Raw genomic sequence first — 24,591 nt, 5'->3', positions numbered from 1 at the left:
TTTTAGATAATATAAACAAGTAAAAATGTAAATAAAAGTTTGATTTTAACGGTGTTCTGATAGACCTCCTTTGATGCCATTGTCAGTGTCACTTTGGTCCTGCCAGGTCTGGGTTGAGATCTCTAAGAGGGCAGCACTGATAGGATTTGAAAGTCAACATTAAGAGGATAGAGCCCAGCTCATTACGGCTGTGTCTTAGTATATTAGCACCAATGTAAATCATCTGCAAGTTAAACAAACGGACTATGTGGATCATGTTACTCATCCACATATTTTTCAGTAATCAAACACATGTAGTGGAATGTTTATTTTATTTTTACACACTGCAAACCAAAAGAGAAAAATACACATTTTTATTGTGATTCAGAGTATACCAAAAGGATGGGGAAAATGACATGAGAAAACAAAGCTCTAAAATAGAGTATGATTTACAACAGCCAGAGGGTATGCACATGGTAATTTTCATTCTCAACAGAACCCTAATCATTTCAAACCTAGTGGCAACTCAAATAATAACTTTCATGACTCAATAGTGCCACTCATTGAACATCACGTGCATAGTGCATACCCTTTATTCTTTTGATGGACTTTATTTTATTAGTTTAGACAGCTGAGAGCTCTTTTTGAGGACACCTTTTGTCTATCCAACGGTCCCCAAAAAGGTCCCAACAATGATGTCTATTTTACAACAGTCACCACATGCTTCTCTCTTTCGGTGACCACCGGAACAGATCCTGGTTTGCTGTGCTTGCGAACATTTTTCTCCCTAGAAAAAGAGAAAAAAAAGATTAAAGCATTTGTTTTCTTCTGAAGAGGACAGGGGACAGAGGGGGGAAGAGACAAGCAAACAAGGAGGAGGTGGGGGGGGGGGATGGGGGGATGGCTAGACTGTTGACCTAACACCTACGTCACTACCCACACTAATGTTTCCAGAAAATAATGCATAAAGCACAGATAGTAAATCATTCACAGGCCAAACACACCTCTCAGCTATCACAATACTGTCCGAAATTACAAAAACAACCCCAGACTGAGCTATGAATCACTCGTCGGCATGGCAAACTGGGACAATCAATCCAACATACAAGCTGCAAATGAGAATGAAAGGCGTACATGCCATTTAAAAATAAATAAATCTATTCCTGGTTATTCCAGTTACAATTACATCTAATAAGGTGCTTGTGGGAGGGGGGTTGAAAACAATTATGATACTTACTTTCTGCGGCGGGCCTCCCTCATCACCCGCAGCTCCTTGGCCTGGTGGTATATGTTCTTGGGCAGGTGTCGATGCCGGGCAATGCGTTTGATCTGGGGGTGATGCTGATACTTCTCCTTCAGCTTCTGGTTGTAGTTTGTAGCCTCTCTTTCTCGGTGTGCCAGCTATATGACCAAAAAAATAAGCCATTACAGAAAGTTCCAGCTTCAAGGAAGACAGATAAAGGGGTGGGGCATTAGTCTTATATAGCACTTTAACAGGTGTTCAAAGACGCTTTACAATTTTGTGCACACCATACTCATACTACACAAACCTAAGCTATGTTTGTAGCCATAGCAGTTCTGGGGTAGACTGACATCTTGGGATCCCCAGTTCAGTACATTGCAATCTCCCTAGACCCCCAATCCTGACTTTGGGAGACACCGAGTTAAAGCTTCATTGACCTGATTATTCACTCCAAACTTACTATAGAGATGAGTCACCTGCCTATAGCAGCAAAAAGTGCAACATACAGGTCACACTTACACTGTGAAGTGACATGAATCATCACTGGCAAAGTATTAACAAACATTTCATTCTTCCCTTCCTTTCTATAAATGACTATTATTGCAACCACACTTGAAGAGTTATAGTTGAAAAAGCAGTCCATAAAATGAGATTTTAATGTATGATAACATTTGATGTGCTTTACTTTAACAAGATTCATGCTTTCTTTGAAATAGTCAAGAACCTTTCAAAAGCCCCTGCTCAAACAGTCATGATATGGCTCAGATAATATTTCCTGATAGATTTCAACATTCTGCTGCTTTAACACAGGCCATTGCAACACAATGATCTCCTCCATCAAAAGTTTAATCAATGTCTGTTAAAAGTGAAGACACCAGCGCATCATCCCGTCCTGTCCATTCACTCATAACCCCCGCCCTCAGCTCCTTGGCTCAAGCCGCTCTGCTTGAAGGCTTTTATTCTAATTAAAAGCAATGATTTGTCGTAGATTCAATTTACTGGGGGAAGATGTTAGATGCTGATCCTATTGCAGTAGACTGTATTTCTGCGATATACACTTGTAGATAGTCTGCCAACACGGTTTAATGTAAAATAATAATAAAAAGCAGAATGTGCAAAATAAAGAGATTGTATGAGTGATCTTTTAGAATACTGTATCATACATTTTCAACAGTAAAGTTTGAGCTCAGATTCTCATTAGATATAAGTAAAATGTGCCAATATTGACAAAAACCATTAAAGTTTTTCATTATTTTGCTATGGAAGTTGTAGGTTGTATTTATTGTGTCTGGGAGAACAGTGCCATATTGGTATTATGAAACCTAAAGCTGCCCTCAGCTATTCATTTTTTTCTTGTCAGTAGGTGCCAGTAGTAAAACCTGCATTGCACCCCACTCCCATCTCACACATGCCCCTCAGTCACCCTCCACATGCTGCCCTTATGATGTGTTCAAAGGGGAAAAGAAATCTCATTAATGTGCTTAAGTCCCTGTAGACATTGGATCACTAAACAAACAGACATGGACATTTCATGAGGACTTTAGCTGCATCCGAACAGGTCAGTCAGATGTTAATCAGTTCACCATGTTTTGTAAATTTCAAAATGCTAAGCTGAGTGTTAGCGCACTAACTGTTGCTGCTTCTGCTGCTTCAAACATTTGCACTTTTTTTGCGAGCTCTACACATGTTTGTGTTGTAATGGTGCGAGGGCAGGTGCGGGGTGTGTTGGGGGTGTGCTGGGGGACGGAGGAGGCGTGGAGCTCATCTTTGCTTCTGCAGGACAAAGTTAACACGCTGTTTTGAAGGTGGCACATCTGGCGATCAATGTGGAAATGCAACAATTTCAGGCCGGCAAATGGAATAGCTAATGGCGGCTTTAAGTCTGAGAGGCAGAAACACAAACTGAACTTGCTGTGTATCAAACAAATGGTGCTGATTCAACATGGGCCAAGGCAGCAGAGCTATTAGGTCTGATAATACACATGACAATCCCAATTTAGATGCAGTCACACAAGTGTGGTGTCTGACAAAGCTTTGAATCAGCATCTCAGCAATTCTCTATAATTAAAGACCCTTTTTCAGTTCAACTTGATTGTTAATGCTTCATTATGGTCAGAGTAGCCTGCTTTAAGTGATTGGCTGATTCAAACTGCTGATAGGAGCAGGCCTTGTCTGATCTCTTTAAGTGCAAAGCTTGTGAATAAATCTCCTCTTGTGGAGTGACAGTAAAACAAGTGCCAAAAGCAGTCTAGTTTTCCACTATGAAGCTGCATTGGGAGAGTAAGCAGGAGGGAATCTGATTAAGAATGAAAAATGGCAGTTGAGATGGCACACAAGAGGCTCGGGATGTTTATTATTCGGTCATAACTGGTATTTGCAGCACTGGATCACTTCCCAGCATTTTATGGGATGTAAAATACAGGATGTACAACGGAGCAGAATATAATGCCAATGCCATTACTTCTAGCTACACACCATGAAAAAAAAAAACAATACTGTATATAGTAAATATAAAAGTGGGGTTTCCCAAAAAATTTCAGGAGATTGGTACATTGTTGCACACATCCGATATCAGCCATTCTTTTATCATTCTAGTTCAACCTGGCATTTGTGCCACTGTGCCACTTGATACAGTGTACTTATTGAGAGTGATTCCTCCCTAAGTCAGCATCCATCACTACATTTGGCAAGAGTACTGGCCTCTTCCTGGCACAGTTACCCATATTCGACAGTGCCTATGTATGCACAAAGGCCATTACAGTGTTGGAGATGTAGCTCTTAAAAAGGTGCTTTATGCAAAATTGTGTTAAAAAATTGAAAAGAAAAAGATGATAGAGTGAGTGACCACTGTGTTCAAGAGTGGTCAGCATGGTGCTGTCACTCTTGATCACAGTGGTCTCTCGGACGCCCCTGGATCAATTGATTAGTAGTTTTCCTGGTGAGAGGGTATGTGAGCAGTGAAAACCTTCAAAACAATTAATCCTGGAGCATCCTAGAGACGACTGTGACGGAAAGTAAAGGCACTGTATGCTGACCACTCATAAAGCCACGGGAGCACTACAAGGTCAAATACGCAACTTTTTTTTACCTTATTAAAACTTGCATAATGCACCTTTAATGCCAGAGGAAGATGAAACGTTGACACTGAAATAAAGTAGCTGTCTGCACAATAACTCACCACTCCAAGTTTCTCTGAGGCGTTGGCTTTCCATAGTCGTATATTCATCTCATCTGAGCCGCTCAATATGTATTTATTGTCAGCAGACCATTTGATGCAGATGACATGCTGCATGCGTTTGGTATGATAGACTTCTCTATAGAAGACAAAGGACAAAAAATTATCATACATTCTTATCCATCCGCAGGTTTTACAGTTGACTAATTCGTACACAGCACAGAGCTGGGTTTAGACCGTCGTGAGACAGGTTAGTTTCACCCTACTGATGATGCGTTGTTGCAATAGTAATTCTGACCTGCTGTGGCCTCCATCCTTGGGGAAGATGCGAATGGTTTTGTCAAAACTGGCAGATACAAACTCCTTCCCTGTTGGTGAAAAGTCAACATCCAACACTGCAGAAACATGGTCCATGTGTACTACGACGGGCTGCTCCAAGTTCCTCATGTCATATGTGTAGAGGCTTAAAAGAAGCACCAGAATACATGTAAATTATATCTCATTATCCTCCAAAGCATATAGTAACAAATGATATGGCTATATTCACACACTTATAGTCTTCATTTGCACAGGTAAAGTAGTAGGCTTCCATGGGGTTCCAGCAGAGCGTGTTGCTCCTCATTGTCATTACAACCTTTGGAGGAAGTGCACATTAAAAAAAAAAAAAAAAAAAACAGCGTAGGGAAAGAATAGTTCAAGAATAGTTTTAATACCTTTTTGAGTGGAGTGGCTTCCCTCATGTCATAAAGCACTATACTTCTGTCAGAAGCACAACTTGCCAGAAGCTCAGTCTGGAAAAGTTATTAAAACGTTTCACAACTTATATTACAGGAAAAGAGAAAACAAAGTAGCATTTGTTGTGGCATTACCTCCACGGGGTTAAAACGAACTGAGCTGAAGCTGTCGACACCCCAGGTAAAAGAGCGGACAGGGCTGCTCCTCTGTTCATCCCAGATGTCCACCTGCTGGCCACACGTTGCAAACACACCGTCTCGTCTGTGGTGGTCCAGCCCTGTGAAGACAGTCTGCAGAAACAGGGTAAGGCTAAATTAATTATGTCAGTTATATTAGATTTATCCACCAACCACATAGAAATATCAGATCAGTAATTATAGCAGAATAAATAGCACAGCATACCTTTCCAAGAATAGTGTTAAGTGGTTCCTCTTCTTCACCATATCCTGGACACTGCATTTTCCACTGTTTGATTGTTTTGTCATCACCAACCTGCACCAACGACAAGATTTTGTTATAGGGAAGTTGTTTTATATGTCACATAATATGCTGTTTTTGTAACTTACCGTAAAAAAGGATGTGCCACAAAACCGAACAACTATTCCTCTCACAAACCCTTCATGAGCTTGTAGCGTTCGGACACATTCACGTTTTGTCAAGTTCCAGATCTTTAACTATAAACAAATTACCATGATGTATTAAAATACAGAGACACAACGGGAACATCCAAATACAACTGCATTATGCACAAGATTTACCTCTCCATCACAGGAGCCAGAGAGTAAGCTAGACAGACTGGTTGAGTGTTTTGCCATGCAGTTTACTCCATCTCGGTGTCCATCGAGAGATGCCAAAAATGGTTTTGCAAAAACTCTTTCTAACTTGGTGGCATTTAGAGCCCTTGCGTACTCTCTATTGACCTCGAATGGGTGAAGACTTGGGTCGTAATTCCTCGGAACTACAAACAGAGTTAAGAACACAAAAAACAAAGTCTTCTTAACCATGGTGTTGAAAACCCCTTTCGATCACTGTAATATGTATGTATGACAGGCGCTTAAGCCTTTACGGCTCTGAACATTGCTGTGCAACAGTAAGCTTTAGGCGTCATTATCATTTTAGTCAGCTGTGTATGAGATGGTTTACTGTAGAGAAGGGTTAACTCTCACTAATTACCTCTTTGTATATCATATTTGGTCTCCCGAACATAATCGTCCGGATTTCGTGACAGAACTTTAACTTTCATTTTGGAAAAATAGGCACACACGTTTAAAATTTAAATTAAACACCAGCTAAGAAAATCATGACGAAAACAAGCAGCCATGTGTTTGGAAGCGGAAGAGGCAGAGCTAAACCGTGGTGCATTGTGGGATGCACATTGCCTACGCTACAAAATGTAAAAAAAGTAGCTACCGTAATTTTTTGTTGTTGAAATGTTGCATTTTAAAGTATCACTATCAGTGAATATAATATACATACTTTGTATTTCATTTATTTTTTTACTGCAGGACTTTTACTGCAGCACGAGCTACAATCCACAGTGCACGTGTGCTTTTATGTTGAAGGTCTGCCGGATATAATACTAGAGTAGAAAGATGATAACCAGAAAAGGTCAGAGGCTGGAGCTTGACATTTCGGGAATCGCTGTAGCTCATGTCAAAAACGTGGGTCCCTCAGCATGTTCTGACCATGGAAAACCTGCGTGGAACCAGGACCTTGTGTGTCACTTGTATGATTATTGTCACGTAACATATGTCATTATTTAAGTTTTTTTTTCTTTTTCTTGAGCTTGTAAATGCCGCTAGCGGAGCCCGACAGAAGAAGCTAGCTTGAGTTAGTCACTTGCTGTAAACATGAGCCCTGCATCAAACTCTGGCGTCGTGACTGTCCCCGAGGCCGCCCCCACGGTGTCAATAGCAGGACACCTCCAGCAGATGTTCAGTCATGTGAAGGTGGGGAACTTGGTCGCAGGGCTCAGCGGAGGAGTGGTGTCAACCCTGGTGCTTCACCCACTGGACCTGGTCAAAATCAGATTTGCAGGTATGCTTGCAAATGCAGAAGTAAGTTGTAGGGGAGAGTGGGGTGGGTTGGGTCACGGTTAGTTACTCTGTTTTCTATTGAGTCAGGAGCTTTTACTTGAGAGGCTGGTCTTTGGGGTAGTGTTGGTACCTAAATAGTAATGTATTCAATTAACAATTTGACTGTTGTCTTTTTTCCCTCTCTAGTCAGTGATGGCTTAGACCTCAGACCTAAGTACAGTGGTATTTTTCACTGTATGAAGAGTGTGTGGCAGCAAGAAGGACTGAGAGGACTTTATCAAGGTGTAACCCCTAATGTCTGGGGCGCAGGAGCATCTTGGGGTCTTTACTTCTTTTTGTATGTATACTCCACATGGTTCATTTACACAATCGTTAATAAAGTGAATAATGTATGACTTGCGACATTAATATTGACCTGCTTTTACAGCTATAATGCAATAAAAGGCTACACAAAGGAAGGCCGTCAGACAGAGTTGAGCGCAACAGAGCACCTATTATCTGCAGCTGAAGCAGGTTAGCACTCAAACAATCTGCACTAAACCAGTTTTAGAAATGTCCCTAACTAGATACTGAACTCCACCAATGTTCACATGTTTCCAATTAAATGCCTTTCCCCGTGTAGGTATCCTGACACTGACTTTAACTAACCCCATATGGGTCACCAAAACACGCCTGGTGTTGCAGTATGACACGGGACCCTCCGGAAAAGAGTACAAAGGGATGGTGGATGCCCTGGTCAAGATATACCGCCATGAGGGACTCCCTGGGTTATACAAGGTAAGAACATAAGCCTGTTTTCCCACAATCAATGTTAGACTGATAATAGTTGTTGCATCATACCTCGACTCTGTTAAGAGTTTGTGGCCACTAGATGTCACTATACTCTTGTAAGAAAGAAGGATTTGAACTTGACTGGTGTATCTGCTGGGTCAAGAAAGTTAGTTTATACTGTATTAGATGAGGGTTTATACATTCTGGAGTTCATACTTATTTCACAAAAGCTGAAAATGGCTAGTACTAGAACAACAACAAAATAACCCCCCAAAATGTCATATGAATTAAGTAAAAATCTTCTTCCCATTCTTTGCAGGGTTATGTTCCTGGTTTGTTCGGTACATCTCACGGTGCACTGCAGTTTATGGCCTATGAAGAGTTCAAGAGGGACTACAACAAATATAAGAAAGCGCCATCAGATGCAAAACTGGTGAGTCACTCTTTTTATTGCCCTGATGGCGCTTGAGGACACGCTGTGTGTTTAATATGTGTGTAATTCAACAGACGCTGCTGTTGATTACCAGTAGTTACAGACAGAAGAACTGATTCATCTACTTTCCCGCTTCTGTCCTCGCCCACCCCACACTCCCATTCTCTTTGTCTTTTTCAACAGAATCCTCTGGAGTACATTGCAATGGCAGCATTATCCAAATTATTTGCAGTGGCCACTACGTATCCGTATCAGGTGGTGCGTGCTCGGCTTCAAGACCAGCACAATAGATACAATGGCGTTCTTGATGTTGTCAGACGAACATGGAGGTATGAGACGTTTAGGGTTCTATTTTAGTACATGATGGTTTGTATCATTTGTGTTGGACCCACAGTATATATCAGGGAAACATGCAATTTGCATTTTCGATGATGCAATTATGCTAAATAATGAAAGCACAATTAGATTACTACAATAAATTAATCTAAATAGTCCCAAATTCACTCAAAAGGATGGAATTATAGAAAAAATTCTAATTACAATAACTAATTGTCCATTTCCTAATTCTGAGGGAACATTACCTGACATAATACTGTATAAAGCAAAGAAAGGATGTGTTACTGTGGGTCTAAAAATTATACAGTATAAAAGGTCAAGTGTGTGTCCAGAATAAGAAAATGAAAAGTCAAGCTTGGATCATCTGTCCCCTAAATACACCTTTTTGTTGCAAGGAACAATTCACCTGAGCTATTGGGCAGTTTCTAGTAGTCTGACCATCTATTTAAACTTTTTTTTTTTCCAGAAACGAGGGCATGGTTGGTTTCTACAAAGGAATTGGTCCCAACTTGATCCGCGTCACTCCGGCGTGCTGCATCACCTTTGTCGTCTATGAAAATGTGTCTCGACTTCTCATCAGCCAACCTCAGTAAAGTTTTTCATAGGAAACAATGCTAGGCGGTAGCAGAAGAGGACTGAGCGCACAATGACTCAACTGGCACTAACGAGCTGCACAATAAGGACTGCGAAGCCGTTTTATAAGTGTCAAACAAAATGTGCAGAGAACATGCAAATGCACTGGTGTGAGAACCATTCATTTGCACTGAAAGCCAATGAGGGACAAGACTTGTGATATTTCTGTTGTCATTGTCAGTAAATTATGGGTTGGAGATTTTTACTAAAACCCACATTTTGTCATTGTTTATGGCTGTTACCTGCCTTCATCCTGACAATTGAAAGTATAGAGACATTAACAGCTGGAATCTTGTTTTATTTTTTTAATGAATAACTTATTGTGAAGCTGAGTCACATTCACAGTTTCATATAAAAAAAATATAAAAAGTCCACAGCTTTCGAGAAGTGTTGTTTGGCCTTTAAATAAAATGTGTTCATGCTGTTTGTAAATGTGTTTTGACATTTTTGTTTTGGTTTATTAATTAACACACTAGTTTTAATATTTGGTCAAAAACTAGCATTCAAATAGAGACATTGCCCACTTTTAAATGTTTTTTTTTTTTTTTTAAACACCACGATTTTTTGCTTGGCTGAGTTATGCAGGATAGCACTTTAAAAAAAAAAAAAATATTTTAGCTTTAGAAGCTTTAGAAATAGTCCAGGCATTTTACAAAAATGTACTTTATTGAAAAGTCACAGAAAAGTAAAAACAGCTCAAAAACTGAGCCAAGCTACAGTAAATGTGTGTGTCTGGCACACATCATACAGTAACTGTTAAAAAGCCCATCCAATAGCATAGCATTTAAACAAACAAGCACATTCAAGTTGATGTGTGTGAAGATGGCGCTCGACCACACCTGATCATTTGAGAAGATGACACACTTAAAGCACCATGATGCGAGCCCCCTTTCTGTGTTTGTTTTGTTTTCACTTGGGTAGTTCCTCAATGATAATCCTAGACACCGAGTTCCAGCCTGTGGAAGCGTCTCCTCTGGGATAGTCCGCGCAGGTCCCCACCCAGACGGCCACATCCACCAGTCCAGATTTTACTCCTTCACACAGCCCTTCAACTGAGAAAATTAACAAAAGTGCTTTAGTTTCAGGGAACACCCACACTGTGTCCTTGTATGTCCTTTATGGGCTATTTTTGTGGTGCAAAAATACCACAACAAAGGTTTCTAAAACCACTGCATCAGCTGCATGTCAACACATCTGTGGTTTTCAAACTGTGGCACTAGTGTCCCTGTCCTTTATTGGTGGGTTTAGTGCTTGTTTAGAAAAGCCCTGGGTAAGCTCTGTCATTTAGTTTATCTCTGCATTCTCCATTTTAGTTGTGGGCTTGCTTAGTCCAGATTTAGTCTGAATTCATGTCTGATCCCGTTGGTATAGTGTTGGTAACCAATTACAGAGGTCAACATTGATTTATGTTTGTGAAAGCCCCTTGAAAATTGCAAAGTGCATGTTTGTCACGTTGCTGTTGTACCTGAGGATGTGCGGTGAATGTTGATGGTGGAGTTCAGTTCGGGACTGCCCTGGTCCAGGTAGATAATGGACTCTATGGGGAGAGGCCCGGTGCACTCTGCTCCGTTGAAGGTGAAATACCATCTCTGACAGCATGCGTTCTTACACTTGAGTCTGAGAGACCCAGTGAACAGGACCCTGAGAGAGCTGTCTGAGCGCAGCTTGGTGAATGTGCAGTCCTGAAACACAAAGACAGGTATGAAAAAAAAGGGGTCTATATACAGTAGAAAGACACAAATCGACTGTTAAAATAATTCAAAAGCTGAATCAGTAAAAAACGGTAACCCCAACCCCCTTTTAAAGAGGAGTTTTCTTCTGCAAGCTGCGTTCACTTATGGACCTTCCAGTAAATTCTTTTTTCCTCTGGCCAGAAACTGAAAACTGGTTTTGAGTCATAAGTTGTATGTCTGAGTTGAGTCACTGAAACATTAAAGGTGAGGCATTATGTTTTTTTACAGGCACATAGTACAATTCTGTAGCATACTCAAATAACTATTCTACCCAAAATTGTTTGGCAAATGCAGCAATTATCAAAAACAACTTCAAAGAATTTTCCCTCAGCAAAACAGCTGAGGGAAAATTGGCTGTTGGCAGGAGATTCAAAGATTACTCAAACTACATGAATCAATCCGAGCAGGAGGGAATGACACACCAACATGATAAAAAGCTTAAAAAAGTGATTTTTACATAAAACCCACCCTTTAAAAAGAAAAAGGTACTATATTTAAAGTGCTTGAGTGTCTTGAAATATTTATAAATCCAATCCATTATTATTGTGGCAATAAAGAGAGCTTTTCATATCAATAAGCTGTTCAAATTAATTATCTGTGTTTAATACTTGGTATACAATACTGAACAGTGCCTTTTTATGTACCTATGCTGTACTCAACTAAAATATATAGTTCAATCCCACACCTATCCATTGCCTACACACTTTAAATTTTGATTTTGTAAGCTCGAAGTACTCACTGCTACTTTTCCGAGGTCGATGCCGTAGTTGAGTGAGTTCCATGCGCACTGTTTGTAGTTAGGTCTCCACGCCTCCTCAAAGATCTCACTGATGCACTCTCCCTTCTCCCCTTTCACCCCATCGCGTCCTGGGATGCCTGGTGTCCCTGGGATACCATTAGCCCCTGGGTTACCGTCTCGTCCAGTAGTCCCAGCTGGACCTTGCATGCAGCTGCCAAACTGGGGAAAAAAAGAGAAGAAATTTGTATTATTGGACTTCCTTTTATGGATTTTCCTGTTGCTGGATTAGTCTTGGCAAAAGCAGCATGCAGGACAGACACCCTTTATGTTTAAACAAAACATTGCCTTTGGGCTGATCCAAAGTTTATAAGCGGATCTGAATGTGAAAACAGATGTGATCAATGTAAGCCATATGACCAAAGCACCAGCAGCACCAAGAAGACACGAAACCAAAAACAAGTGCTATATGCAAAACTTAACTTGACTACATTTGATCATATATACTATATAATAAATGTACATTTCAGCATAAATTCTTTCAATCTGCCTAAATGGACAAAAAAACTAAAAGGTAGGCGTAATCTAAAACTGGAATAGACCTGGTCTAAACCTGTTCTAAGTTGTGACTAAACAAGGGTTAAAACATGACTAAACAGGGACTAAATCAGGACAAAAGAGACATTAAAGTTTTTTTTAATTACATGGCAAATGATTCATGTGATTCATTGTACCCCATGTCCTGCCTTGTTTAAACACCCTCCCATTGGAAAACTAAGGGGCTTACCAAAACATACTAATATTTCACAGCAAAATAAAATAAAAAAATAAACAAACAAAACACATGCTTTGAGACCGTTGAGTGGTCCACACATTATTTTCAGAGCTTTACACTGTGACTCAAGATAGCTCAGTGTTATTCTACATATTTACCAAAATTATACAAAAGTGTAGGGTCATGAGTTTGCATTGCGGTTAAGTGCCATATGAATCATTCACCAAGAGTGATTTAAACATGTGTATCTTTGTGCTTAAACAAACACCCATAGTTTGTCTTTGTTGGTCTACCATTTTGGATGAAAGGCAGATGTGAACACTTAGAGACATGTACCCAGAATAAGTTGGCACATGTATAAATGGAAAAAAAGTGCCCAAATTCCTCAGAATGACACTCAATTATAGCTCTAACAAAGACAAAGTTCAATGAATTTAGATTTGTGGGTTTGGAAAATTCCTTATGTCGTAATTGGCTTTACTTGAAAGCCAGGTGGTTTTAACAGATGGTTAACCAGGAAAGCAGTGTCCTGTTTTATCCATTAAGCAGCCATCGTGACGTCATTTCTGCAGGAAAGTGATCGGCATCGATGGAATGGGACCAGCAGACAAGCCGGCACAGACAGTGAGTTAATATCCATGACCTACTGACCACATCAAGAAGTAACACATTTTCATATTATTATTATTATATTATTCTTCGAAATTATAGTCTTGAATTACATAATTACATATATTTGACAGTATGCATTGAATAAGTTGAGTACCATACATTTTGCTGCTCAGTGAAAATGCATTTATCCCTGAACTAGAATCTTTGCCATACAAGATGAGATCAGTAACATAGCTAAGCTACAGATGTTTTTTTTTTTTTCTATTGTCTTTCAGTTGATGAAGATGTCCAGGTGGCACAGACGTTCACATTTCCACTTGTGAGGCACTGTTGAGACATTTAGCATTTAAATTTATGCAGATACTGGATACACTTTGACTTGGCTGAGTTTTCACTCTGTTCTATGTCCTAAGAAAACATTGGATTGAAAGACTATTTGGTTCATTTGGTTGTTAACTTTAAGGACTACATGTATTTGTATTTACATGTATCTTTTAAATCTATGGCCCAGTTTGCCCTAAATAAAGAATGAATGAATGAATAAATGAATGAATAATCACTACTCAAAAGGCAATTGCAAATATTTAAATAAAATGGACAATATGATCTCGCAATCCTCTATTTACCCAGGCTTTGGACTGTCTCGTAATCTGTTTTGCTGGATTATGGCAGTAATGTAAAGGATTCTGAAAATGTGCAGTTTTATTGAGTGTCAAACAGCTTTCATAGTGGACTAATGAAAGGAGCCTCTGTCTGTTTGGCTACACTGCTGACTTTATTAGCTCCCAGTCGTCATGATGTTTCTATAGCCGGGCTGCCTGTATGAATAACTCTCTAACTCTGAATGTTAGTTGCACAGTCCATTACTGTAAATGTGGCATAAAGGCTGCATTCGCCCCACAGTGCTGAGAAAGCAGCAGTATTTCATGCACAAGTCAACATCAAAGCAAAGACACAGGCACAGCAGGACACATTATAATGCATGAGTCTAGCACAATCTCAGCGGAGTTCAAAGCTTTTTACCATGTTTTTCAAATATCTTCCTTCTTCTGAGTGTCTAGTGCAGTTGGACTTTTCTGCATCATTTCCTGCACACTGTATGTGCATAAAATATTAACACAAGAATGATCTATTCATTGTTGTTTTCATAAAGCCTAAAATTTAAGTTGAGCAATAGGTTACAACATGGAAACACACCAGTTTCCAACCACATGCTATCTCTGATGAAATCCTGTGGGCACTGGGGTCCATAACCAGAATGATTAAGGTTAACTTTCATTTGACTCCCAGGAGGATGGGGACAATGACCCCCTTCACCTCTGGGTTATGCAATTTCAAGCAAGTTAGTGGTGATTACAAAACACTCCAATTATAAATAAATAACATTCATGCTTTTTAGCAACAGACTTATAAGCAAAAAGCATAGACGGTGAGCAGACCCTGAGTTGTTTTGCATGTTTAGTGGGCATCACAAATGTATTCTCTTAATTTTGTTTAAGGCACGTGGCAGTTTTACCTTAGGACATGGCACAAGTTTACGACACTATGTTTTAAAGTAGGCTATGCTGAATATCTAACATGAATCTTAATTCATTACTCATCTAAGCATTCTTAGTAAAACGTACCTTATCAGCGTCAGGATCCTTTCGGTATCCTCTATTTCTCACCTTTTCCACGCCATAAAGCGGTAAAGCCAAGCAAATTAGTAGCAGCAGGCGGGCAACTAACGGAGTCATCATAGTGAGTGGGACAACGAGCGTCTGTGCGCTATTCGGGGATTTGAGACAGTTTGACTCCAACACCAACCGCTTTTTAGGTTGAGGGCAGGACGAGGAGGCAGGAGCCAGTCTGCTGTGAGGGGGAAGCACCGTTAACTGTTGACCAGACAAAGGGGTTTGTTTTGGGGAATCTTCTTGAATTTTACGCACGTGTACAACAACAAAGAGGTAAACACATTTTATTTTATTTTATTTATCAAAAAATAACACAACAAAATACACTGTATTACAAAACCATGAAAAAAGTATGACTGACAGATGAGATACTTGCATAAAAATGCTTAAGACACACAAAGATATTTCCCTTTAAAGTAGTCTACAGGATGCTCACACACTGGATGGAAACAGCTGCTGATCAGCATTAGGCAAAAAAAGAGCAACAACACGGAAGAAAATAGATAACTCAAGACAGAAATAAATCTGGAAATGCTTTAAAGATGCAATGTCTGCAGCTTCACACGCCCCAAATGAAGCCACAAATATTCTTTAACATACACTCATTGTGCTTCTGAAAATATAGTGCAAAGTCAAACTGACTTTTTCAACAGCATGCATCCCATGCAATGGAGACATTCTTAAAAAGTGACATTATCCAGATTCAACCTGGAAGGAAAAACTAGCCGTACAATCACAACACAAATTCAGCAAAACATCAAGTGTAAATTTGATCTAAACAGTAGCACACCACAGCGTCTGTGTCATTAACAGCAAAACATTCAAAAACTGTTGAACACTTGCAACATACATTTGGCATGACCTTTCAAAATAAATCTCCCAGTGTTATGACTACTCCAGTGAGGAGACTTCATTTGTATAAGACAAAAGTACATAAATATTTATCTGTCACAAAAACAAGGCAATAAATCCACAGCATGTACAAAATGTGTAGAAAACCAAGATCTTTCTTCTAAGATCTAAAATATGGTCCAAATATACCATAAAATATGCCAAATATGTTACAGTAAAACTAGACAGCAATGACATAATATATTGCCTGGCATTTCGTGTATTTTGAGCTATGAAAGACATATGGACACTGTAAGTTGAAACAGGTTCACAATGTGGGTCACATGTTTCAGGAGTTCAGGTCTTCAGTGTCCTTGGTCTCCTCAAGAGACTTGCGTATCAGTTGGAGTTGGCTGGAGTCCTGGAGGTTGCTGCTATGAGACACATTTAAAGTTGAATGTTGGACTGGAGACACCCGTTTCGCTTCAGAGTGGTCACTTCTCAAAGTACTCCTAGAAAGATGAGAAAAGCTTTTGTCAATATAATGCAATCTGTCAGTATCCCATGATATGATTATACTTTGTTCACTGTTTTTAAAGTCCTCTATCATGCAACCATGTTATACGCAATGTTAAACCCTCATCAGTGTTTTTAGTTTCCTTTGCGCGTGTTTCTATAATATTGCATATTCAGTCCGCCTCCCTCCACTGCGCTCCAAATGCCAGCCCACACTCTGGTGTACATAACAGGAAGGTTTCTATGAAGCTCCACAGTGTCTTAAGGTCCATTCACCTTCATCAAACATGTTCTGTTCAGATCCTATTCATGGTAAAACTCTCTTTTGCTGATTAGCATTTGTTTTTTGGTAAGTTTTCGATTGGCATTGACTTGTATAAAAAGGTCATCACTGTACAAAAGGAGAAAATGCCCCATGCTGGTCTTGAGAAAAAACACATTTCATAACATCATCAAACATAACGATATTAGTCAGATACACACTATTTTAATTTTCTCTACAAAAAATATCAACGCAAAGGGGTATAACGTAGCTGTAAATACAGGATAAAGTAGAACCTTTAAGGATCCTATAAATAAAGCCATTGCCACAAATGATAGATGAGGACAATTTCTAATGATTACCTTCCGTCAGCCACTCTCACTAAACTGTCCGACAGGCTGCTGACTTTGCCAGAGCTGCCTCCTTTACTGCGTCTCTCTGACCCGTCCCGGTCTCTATCCCTGTCCCTTTCCCGACGTGAACTTCGACTGGACGTGCCCCTCTCCATGTGCTCCCGAGCCGAAGCCTCAGAGTGGGATCCCTGAGCTGCAGGCACTTGAGCGGCTCGTGCAGGTTCTGGGCTGGTGACAGCAGAGACCGAGGCGCTGGTGGGCACCCCTCCAGTGCTCGTGCCCATTGATTTGGAGACCACCTTGAGTTTGTGCGAGCTTGATTTGTAATGCTTCTTCTTGTGCTGGACACGACTGTTGTGCTTCAGGAAAAACTCGCAGGACTCCTGGAGGACGCGGCGGCTCTCACTGATGGGACTGCAGAGAAGTAATACAGATTATTAACTAAGGTCCACATTTAATGCAGCATTGACCAAATCATTCTCGTTAGACACTGCTATTACTTTTATTTTGGTATCACTGGCTCTGTTCTCAGCCAATTAGAAGAAACAACCAATGCAAGCAATAATTTGTCAGAGCGCTCAGTGTGATTGTGGTACGATTGTGGTACGATTGTGGTCACATTAGTAATTTTGTAAAACACAAAAATTAAAGAAGCATACACCAACACAGACTCAAGAGGGCCAGTCTGTTTGCTTATCTATAGACCCAATTTCATATGAATCTTGACATATTTATCTAATGAAAACATGGCCTTAATTCACTAAGCAGCAATAACATACTAGCATATTTAAAAATGGTCTCACTCTCTCTTGCGTGTCCTGTTGAAGAAGTACCCCCACTCAGAGCAGGTCTTTTTGCTGCTGACCCAGAAGACGGCAGAAATCCCCACCACTAACGTCATCAAGTACTTCACCAGAAACAGGGTCAGGTCCGGCTGCTCAGGCTCTACGTCCTGAGTGGGAAAGCAATCAGTGAAAATTAGGGATTGTTTTTTTTTAATTAAGACTCCAAAATATGCTGCTCAATTGCTATTATTGCAAAATCAGCTTGACACTTTTATTACATATACTTTATATTACTTTTTTCCCCAAACATACTGTACAGCTTTTGTTTTTCATTGCTTTAGAATAAAATCTGTACCTTGGAGGGGCAGGGGATGCTGTACTTCTGACAGTTTTGCATGAGCCACGTTGCCTCCCAGTTGGTCCGGTGGCTTTGTTCATAGGTGTAACAGCCCAAAAGTGTGACCAAAGGGACCAGATACAGGCAGCTGAACACACCAATCCGGATCATGAACTTCTTGAGCTTCTCCTGATTTCTCTCGTCGTGCTGGATGACCTGCCGAACATGGTTGAGGGAGACGATGCCCGCCAGGATGAGACAAAGTCCCACCACGACGCCCACACAGAGCGGAGCCAGAACGAAGTAACGAAGAGCGTCCAGATCGTAAAGGCCAACAAAGCAAACGCCACTGATGTTGTCGCCTTCAACTTTATTTAGAGCCAGAAGCATAACAGTCAGAGCACCAGGGATTCCCCAGGCAGCAGAGTGGAACCACACCTAAAAACACAATGCTTTATATACACTTTTATATTTGCGGTTTACACAAAAGTCAATGTATTTGAATAGCATGGAAGGTATTTGTGAGTAAAAATAATATTTACCGCTTTCTTCTCTATGGCTTCACAGCTCCATTTGGGCCCAGCCGCCAGAAACCAGGTGATGGTGAGGATGACCCACCACACGACGCCAGCGATGGTGAAGAAGTAGAGCAGCATGAAGAGCAAAGTGCATCCTTTACTCTGGGATCCGAGAACAACAGTAAACATCCCAGTCGGGTGAAAGGGCTCTGTGCAGGCAGCTTTGTTCCCCAGTAGAAATCCAATGAAGTATATCAGCGAGACGAAACTATAGCAAACTGCGTAAAAAATAATTGGTCGCTCCGGGTATCGAAAACGCTTGACATCGATAAGGAAGGTGAAGAAAGTGAAGAGCGTGGCTATAAGACAGATAATGGAGCACACACCAATGAAACTCTTCGCAAAGTCTATGTCGTGCGGTTTGAAATACATGTTGGAGCAGGGCGGTGCACAGTCCTGGGCCCCTAAGAACGATGATCCAAAGCCTGGCTTGGTCTTAAACTGCAGCGGACACCAAAAGCCAAGGTCTCTCTTCGCTGCAGAGGATTTTGATGGGGTGGTGGCAGGAAGCAACGAGTCAGGACCAAGGACACCACAGGGGGACAATCTAGAGCGAAAACAAAAATGTTTGGGATCAATCTTCTTTCTACAGCAAATAATCTGTCCAAATGTAATCGTACTTTTTGCATACTCTCACAAACTTCAGGTCTAGCTTTTCTATGAATTATTACTACGTTGACATTGGTGGTAAGTACTGACTACTAACCCTAGCGTGATTACTTTACGCAAAAGAAAATTTAAAACATTTGAAGAAATGCTTTTATAATATTTTGTTTGATAAAGTTTTAGTTAAATATTCAGATTAAAATTTTATGGTTAGAAGATAACGCATTCCTGATTATCCTATTTAACTTTTATTATTGATATTAAAGTACTTCCTGAACTCGAGCAGGTTTCGAGGTGAGCAGCTGCTCTTAGTCTCGATCAAGACCTTTTATCACATATTTTTGAATACATTTCCCAAAATGTCATAAATAAGATATACATTTTCAAATGCTCTTACTTGTCACACTGTAGTTCAGGAGGCCAGGCGATGTCAAACATGCGGATGTACTCTGCACAGTCGGACACCACGGTCTTGCACTCCTCTCTGCATGGGCCACCAACATTGTTGTCTCCGTTGCACGGCGGGAAAAAGGCACTGCAGAGGAAGTCGTGCACATATGGAGAGCATTGGAGCTTTGTCAGTGGCATAAAAGGCTGTGGAAGGAGAAGTTAGAGGATGTAAGATTTTGTGGTAGATTTGGTAAATACGTAAACATGATCAATCTGTGCCCCAGGTCAAAATGTTTCAGATAAAATATTATATTTTCGTTTGTTGTTTTTTCAACTGTAATGTTGATTTGTTCACAATTATTACAATAACTTTTTACATTATAATGGGTTTTCTTTTATTTTCAAATTGTTTATTGTGTTTCTTAGAAAGATTATCAAATCAAAAAGCATATTTCTGCAATCTGAACAGGGGGCTGTCTCCTACTTTCACAATCGCAGCATCTGTCCCCATTCAAATCCTCATTAGTGCTGAGTGCAGGCCTTCAAAAATTAAAGCTCAGTGACTGAATTCAGGATGTTCTTTCATATGAGGAATGGCATGTTCACACATAGTGAAAAGTAAGTAACTTGTAGTTTTAGTGTCTTTTTAAAGGGTACTTCAAGCAAAAAGCCACAATCTGGACATGGCATACTATCCGGTGTAAGTGATACCCCAATATTCACAGAGGATGTGTGTACATTGAAGACATTTTCATATCCAGCTCACAATGGCCAGATTCTTGTGCAGATGATGAGCCGCGGTGCTCTATAGCGCCACACAAAGGGCCCATTCACAGCAGAGGAAGCACACTCTTCCGTTTCAACACATCGCTCAAGAAACCCACGAATGGGAGGGGAGCACCACAGAGGCAGGAAATGAGTGTGTGGACATTTGGAAACTGACAGTGACAGGGCAGAGACATTGGGATAACGTTGGTCTGAGTGGATGGCACCATTGTCCTGAGCGTGGGGCTTTTTGACTCCTTTTGAATAGTTTGAAAAATCTACAATTTGCAAAGCATCACTCATTTTACAATGTAAATGAGCACAAATATGGAGAATGGAGCAGTTGATGTTTTTTTTTTTTTTTTTTTAATATGTCATACAATTAATCCTTTTAGTTTGGAAACAGTGAGTTACTATGTTGGTTGCCCTTTAAAAACAGGTTAACAGTGCAATTTGTGAATGTTTCCAAACAGGAGCCAGTATGCTTAGTTGTATCTATTAGTATCTCTACTATCACTAGAGCAAATAATTTACTCCTGTCAGATCCCTCATTTATACAGGTTTGGGACAAGCACGAATAGTACACTTGTGACCCCTTGTGGCCGGATTATGTTCTGTCCATCCAAACACCAATATCCAGTAATTTTTTGCACATGCTGATCTCACAGAGCTCACTATTCAGTGTTTGCAGTTCTTGTCTTTCCACAAACCCAGTTTGGCATTGGGCCCACAGCTCAGGGTCCTGGACCTGCCCTTTCTGACAGTACAGGTCCTTGTTTCTCCCTTGTGGAGGTCTTGGATGCCTTCTCATTTGCTCTGCGTTTTGAGCAACAATCTGATCTTTATTTGCATGTAACTGTGACAACTGTTTTAGAGGCATCAAGTAGAGGCAGAAAATGTGTTTGCACAAATTGCTTAATGGTTACTTGTTGCTAAATATTATACCTAAAACGATTTTTTTTATTCACGATACTGTGTTATTTTTCCACACATAAAAAACCCGGTGTACTCCACAATTTGAGAACTCTTGTAGTGTAAGTATTGTACGGTAGGACACTAGTGTTGTCTGGTTACCTGGGAGAGCAGAGCACAGCTGTAAGACTTTGTTCAGGGTGAAATGAGTGAGTGATTAACAGAGAAAAGTCATTGTGGTATGCAGGGTGGGCTTTGTGTCTGTTGTGACTGGGTGTGTCCCTCCTCCTTCTGCTGCCCTCCACAGAAATCAAAGGCCATCCACAACAAAGTCGGAGAAGTCGCCTATGGCCAAGGTCGCTGTGAAATAAGGATCCTATTCCCACACCTTTCTCCAGATGCCAAACACACAAAGAGTTCATCCACAGATCCAAGCTCATTCCCAACATTTCTCACACTGAATACTGTAAAGCACACTATAGCCCATGGCAATGTCAAGGCGCTTGACGGGAATACCAAAGAAATAGGATACTTCTTTGAGCAGCAAATGTCATTACTGCTACAGTCTGTGTTTACACTAAGACTAACATGAAGGAACCATGGGATTATTACACGTCTGTATGATAACCTGCAACTATGAGACAGCCATCCTTATTCTGTTGCTATTCTATTCTCACTTACATTAGATAAGATTAAGATAGATTAAAACAAGTTAGTATTAATATAAATATAATATAATTTATAATATAAATTTCTGTTTGCTAAACATTTTTTTTATAATAATTCAAGTAAATGATTAAAGTACTTTTTTTTCCCGGTCGACTGCTCCATTCTCCTTTTTTAGAGTGCACTGTTGCAATCTTTAGTCTTTTAATGAAACAGCACAAAAACTTTTGCCTCACTCCTGAATAAAACAGACAGAAGCCAGACTCTACAAATTGAGCGCACCTCCATCTGAAGGGCTGCGATGTCCTGGTCGTAGTGCTCCATCATGTTGGGGAAGAAGGTCATGTTGTAGGACACCTCCAGACAGCGGTGCACTCTGATTGGCTCACAGGTGAACAAGCTGTGAGCTCGACACTGTCCCGCCCAGATCAGCCCCAAACAGAGCCACAGTGGTCCCGGCAGCAGCATGGCAGGGGTGTTTTTCTATTCTTTCTGTACAGCAGGGTTTGTAGTGGCTGGTACAGTAGGGGGAATCTGCAGGTTGGAGCCTCTTTTGGGAGTCACCTCATTGCAGAGAGAAGACGAAGGTGAAACGTGTCCATCGTGCAAAGGCTGAAGCTGGTGCCTCTGGGTCCAACATGGGACTCTCACATCTGAAATTAGAACCATTTGAGCTTGTGATTCGTTCAGGAATTTCTAACAACAACTGTCTACTGTTAGTACACATTAACCTCTTCACCCCCACATGAACCGAGCACATTTTCTCCATTTCAGCTTTGTCCTGATCCATAAGCTTCTCGAAAAAAGCGTCAAAATGGCAACAAAAACGTGATGAAAATGCAACAAAAGCCACAAAAAACTGACAAAAATACGACCAAAATAGCGATGAAAACGTGGTTGAAGATGCAATAAAACTAACCGACAAAAAAGCAGCAAAAGAGCGTCAAAAAATGTGCCGGGAAAGCAACAAAAACATGACTAAACAGTGATGCAAAAGCAACGTAAAAGCCACAAAAATGTGATGGAAAAACCGACAGCGGTGTCAAAAAAGCAATGATAAAAGGGATGAAAAAAAGAAATGAATACATGACAAAAAAAATGCTATGAAAAAAGGGATGAAAAAGAAATGAAAACACAACAAAAAAGTGATGAAAAAGAGACAAAAAAAAAAACGCTTAAAAATAATGTGATAAAAACATGGCGACAACACGGCAAAAAAGTTGCAATCAGTTTTGCAGGTCTTTCATAAGAGGTGTCACACTGGCCTATAGTCTGTAAACTCCAGTCGAGAAACTTTTAGATTTGGGTCAAGCCGAACTGGAGAAGATACGCTCGGTTAAAGTGGGGGATAAGAGGTTAAATACATCCTGATTAACATAGTTTGGGTACACAAGCTAAAGCTGAAAGTAGACTCTTTGAATCATTCTAGTAAAGACCTGTGTTGGTTCCACATCTAAAAGTAAATCGAGAAATTTAGAAATAATAATCCACTCTGGAGCAAATTCTAAGCACTTCTTCCATGCCTGTTGTTTCGTATACATTCTGATTGAACTCTTTCAATAAAACACCAGTTACAACTTACAAGTACAAACCTGGAGGATGTCATCAAGCCACGTATGATTTAATGGCATAAGTCTGAGCTTGTCATAGCACATTAAATTCCAGTTATGCTTCTACACTTTAGTGGTTGGGAGTTTTTCCTGCTTTGATAGGGCCCTATAAAGGCCGGGTGTCAATTACAGGCAGAGAAATCTTCTGAGGAAACACGAGAGTGATATGTTGAGTTATGCAAGCAAAATAATACCATACAGAGGGTTTTGTTCTTCGTCTCCGAGAAACCAAGTGGTTAAGCTTCAACACAAGCCTAACACTTAAGGCAAATAAAGTAGGTTTGAAGTTTGCTCGGGACTCGAAAGAAATGTAAATATTAGGAGGTAAAACGTGTTAAGTCCTGCCCTAGAGTTAACACTTGACCTCAACACAGCATATGGGGAAATCATCAACAATAACACTATTCACAATGTTTATAACGCGCTGATAAGGCGATTGTGGCACGAGTTTATCTAATCTAACCGCAACACCTTCAACACAAAAAGAAACATTCCCAGATATCGATTGGTATGTCGAGAGGTGTTGATAGGAAAGTAAAAGGAATTTGGCAGCTCGTGAACATTTAGTGTGGACAGCTGGGGAAGGATAGCTAATAAAACAAAAGCATTTATGGCGATCGGTGGAGGAGAAGGGATTAAGTGGTCAACATTGGCTATCTAAATGTATGTTTTCTAATGGCAAATTTATATCCGGAAACCGAGGTGTTGTGTGGTAGTTTTGCTGTGCTAACGAGAGAGCTAACCAGATTGGTAAAGCGAGAGAGGTGCGGAGAAAGTACTGTAAACTTGCCTACCGCAGTCGCCATGGACGAGCCACACACACAACTTCGTCACAAAAAAGTTAAAAAGTTAAAAAAAAAAAAAAAAACGGGACAGGATCCAACGTTTACAAAAACTTACCTTTGATTAGCATGAAGTTTGTAACTCTGTTTTCCACATAGATGCAGTGCAGGCGTGGTTGTGGGTGAAGATTTGCTGTATGGTTCGCGGAAAAGTGATCCAGCTAGAGTAGACTCTTCCCCGTTTTCTTGACTGGAGAGTGGCCGCGTTCACGGGCACTGGGAAATAGTTTTACTCTGTAGCAAAGTTTCCTAAAAAAAAAAAAAAGTG

The 24,591-nt window shown here is 40.4% G+C and overlaps 4 protein-coding genes across 5 annotated transcripts; 1 reads left to right on the top strand and 3 right to left on the bottom strand.

Moving 5' to 3' along the window:
• Window positions 1-373: 373 nt before the first annotated feature.
• On the bottom strand, window positions 374-6,464 carry dcaf13 (ddb1 and cul4 associated factor 13). Its single transcript, XM_079561234.1, has 11 exons — window positions 6,306-6,464; window positions 5,891-6,090; window positions 5,699-5,806; window positions 5,535-5,624; window positions 5,267-5,422; window positions 5,111-5,188; window positions 4,949-5,031; window positions 4,696-4,860; window positions 4,401-4,536; window positions 1,217-1,380; window positions 374-766 (listed from the first exon to the last, which is right to left on the bottom strand). Exons 1-11 carry the CDS (start codon window positions 6,373-6,375, stop codon window positions 679-681), a joined length of 1,338 nt encoding a protein of 445 aa, XP_079417360.1. The 5' UTR covers window positions 6,376-6,464; the 3' UTR covers window positions 374-678.
• A 490-nt stretch (window positions 6,465-6,954) lies between these two features.
• LOC306966643 (solute carrier family 25 member 32-like) lies at window positions 6,955-9,669 on the top strand. The gene is made up of 7 exons (XM_079561459.1): window positions 6,955-7,169; window positions 7,355-7,505; window positions 7,596-7,681; window positions 7,791-7,945; window positions 8,259-8,372; window positions 8,556-8,701; window positions 9,175-9,669. The coding sequence occupies exons 1-7, from the start codon at window positions 6,983-6,985 to the stop codon at window positions 9,299-9,301; spliced, it is 966 nt and encodes a 321-aa protein (XP_079417585.1). The 5' UTR covers window positions 6,955-6,982; the 3' UTR covers window positions 9,302-9,669.
• Window positions 9,670-10,067: 398 nt separating this feature from the next.
• Window positions 10,068-15,017, bottom strand: LOC306966914 (collagen triple helix repeat-containing protein 1-like). 2 transcript variants are annotated; one of them, XM_079561763.1, is made up of 4 exons: window positions 14,865-15,017; window positions 11,814-12,032; window positions 10,807-11,023; window positions 10,068-10,393 (listed from the first exon to the last, which is right to left on the bottom strand). In XM_079561763.1, the coding sequence occupies exons 1-4, from the start codon at window positions 14,934-14,936 to the stop codon at window positions 10,251-10,253; spliced, it is 651 nt and encodes a 216-aa protein (XP_079417889.1). In that variant the 5' UTR covers window positions 14,937-15,017; the 3' UTR covers window positions 10,068-10,250. The 2 variants fall into 2 exon arrangements, with proteins under 2 accessions (XP_079417889.1, XP_079417888.1); XM_079561762.1 differs by having other exon boundaries at window positions 10,071-10,393; window positions 14,823-15,012.
• An 835-nt stretch (window positions 15,018-15,852) lies between these two features.
• On the bottom strand, window positions 15,853-24,530 carry fzd6 (frizzled class receptor 6). The gene is made up of 8 exons (XM_079561760.1): window positions 24,382-24,530; window positions 22,154-22,524; window positions 19,536-19,732; window positions 18,497-19,079; window positions 17,973-18,392; window positions 17,636-17,784; window positions 16,842-17,246; window positions 15,853-16,213 (listed from the first exon to the last, which is right to left on the bottom strand). Exons 2-8 carry the CDS (start codon window positions 22,337-22,339, stop codon window positions 16,051-16,053), a joined length of 2,103 nt encoding a protein of 700 aa, XP_079417886.1. The 5' UTR covers window positions 22,340-22,524; window positions 24,382-24,530; the 3' UTR covers window positions 15,853-16,050.
• Between the last annotated feature and the right edge of the window lie 61 nt (window positions 24,531-24,591).

The sequence above is a fragment of the Gobius niger genome (genome assembly GCF_951799975.1).
Source record: "Gobius niger genome assembly, chromosome: 8".
In the NCBI taxonomy this organism is placed as follows: Eukaryota; Metazoa; Chordata; class Actinopteri; order Gobiiformes; family Gobiidae; genus Gobius; species Gobius niger.
The sequence above is the reverse complement of the archived record's forward strand: the minus strand, read 5'-3'. Positions and strand labels throughout refer to the sequence as shown.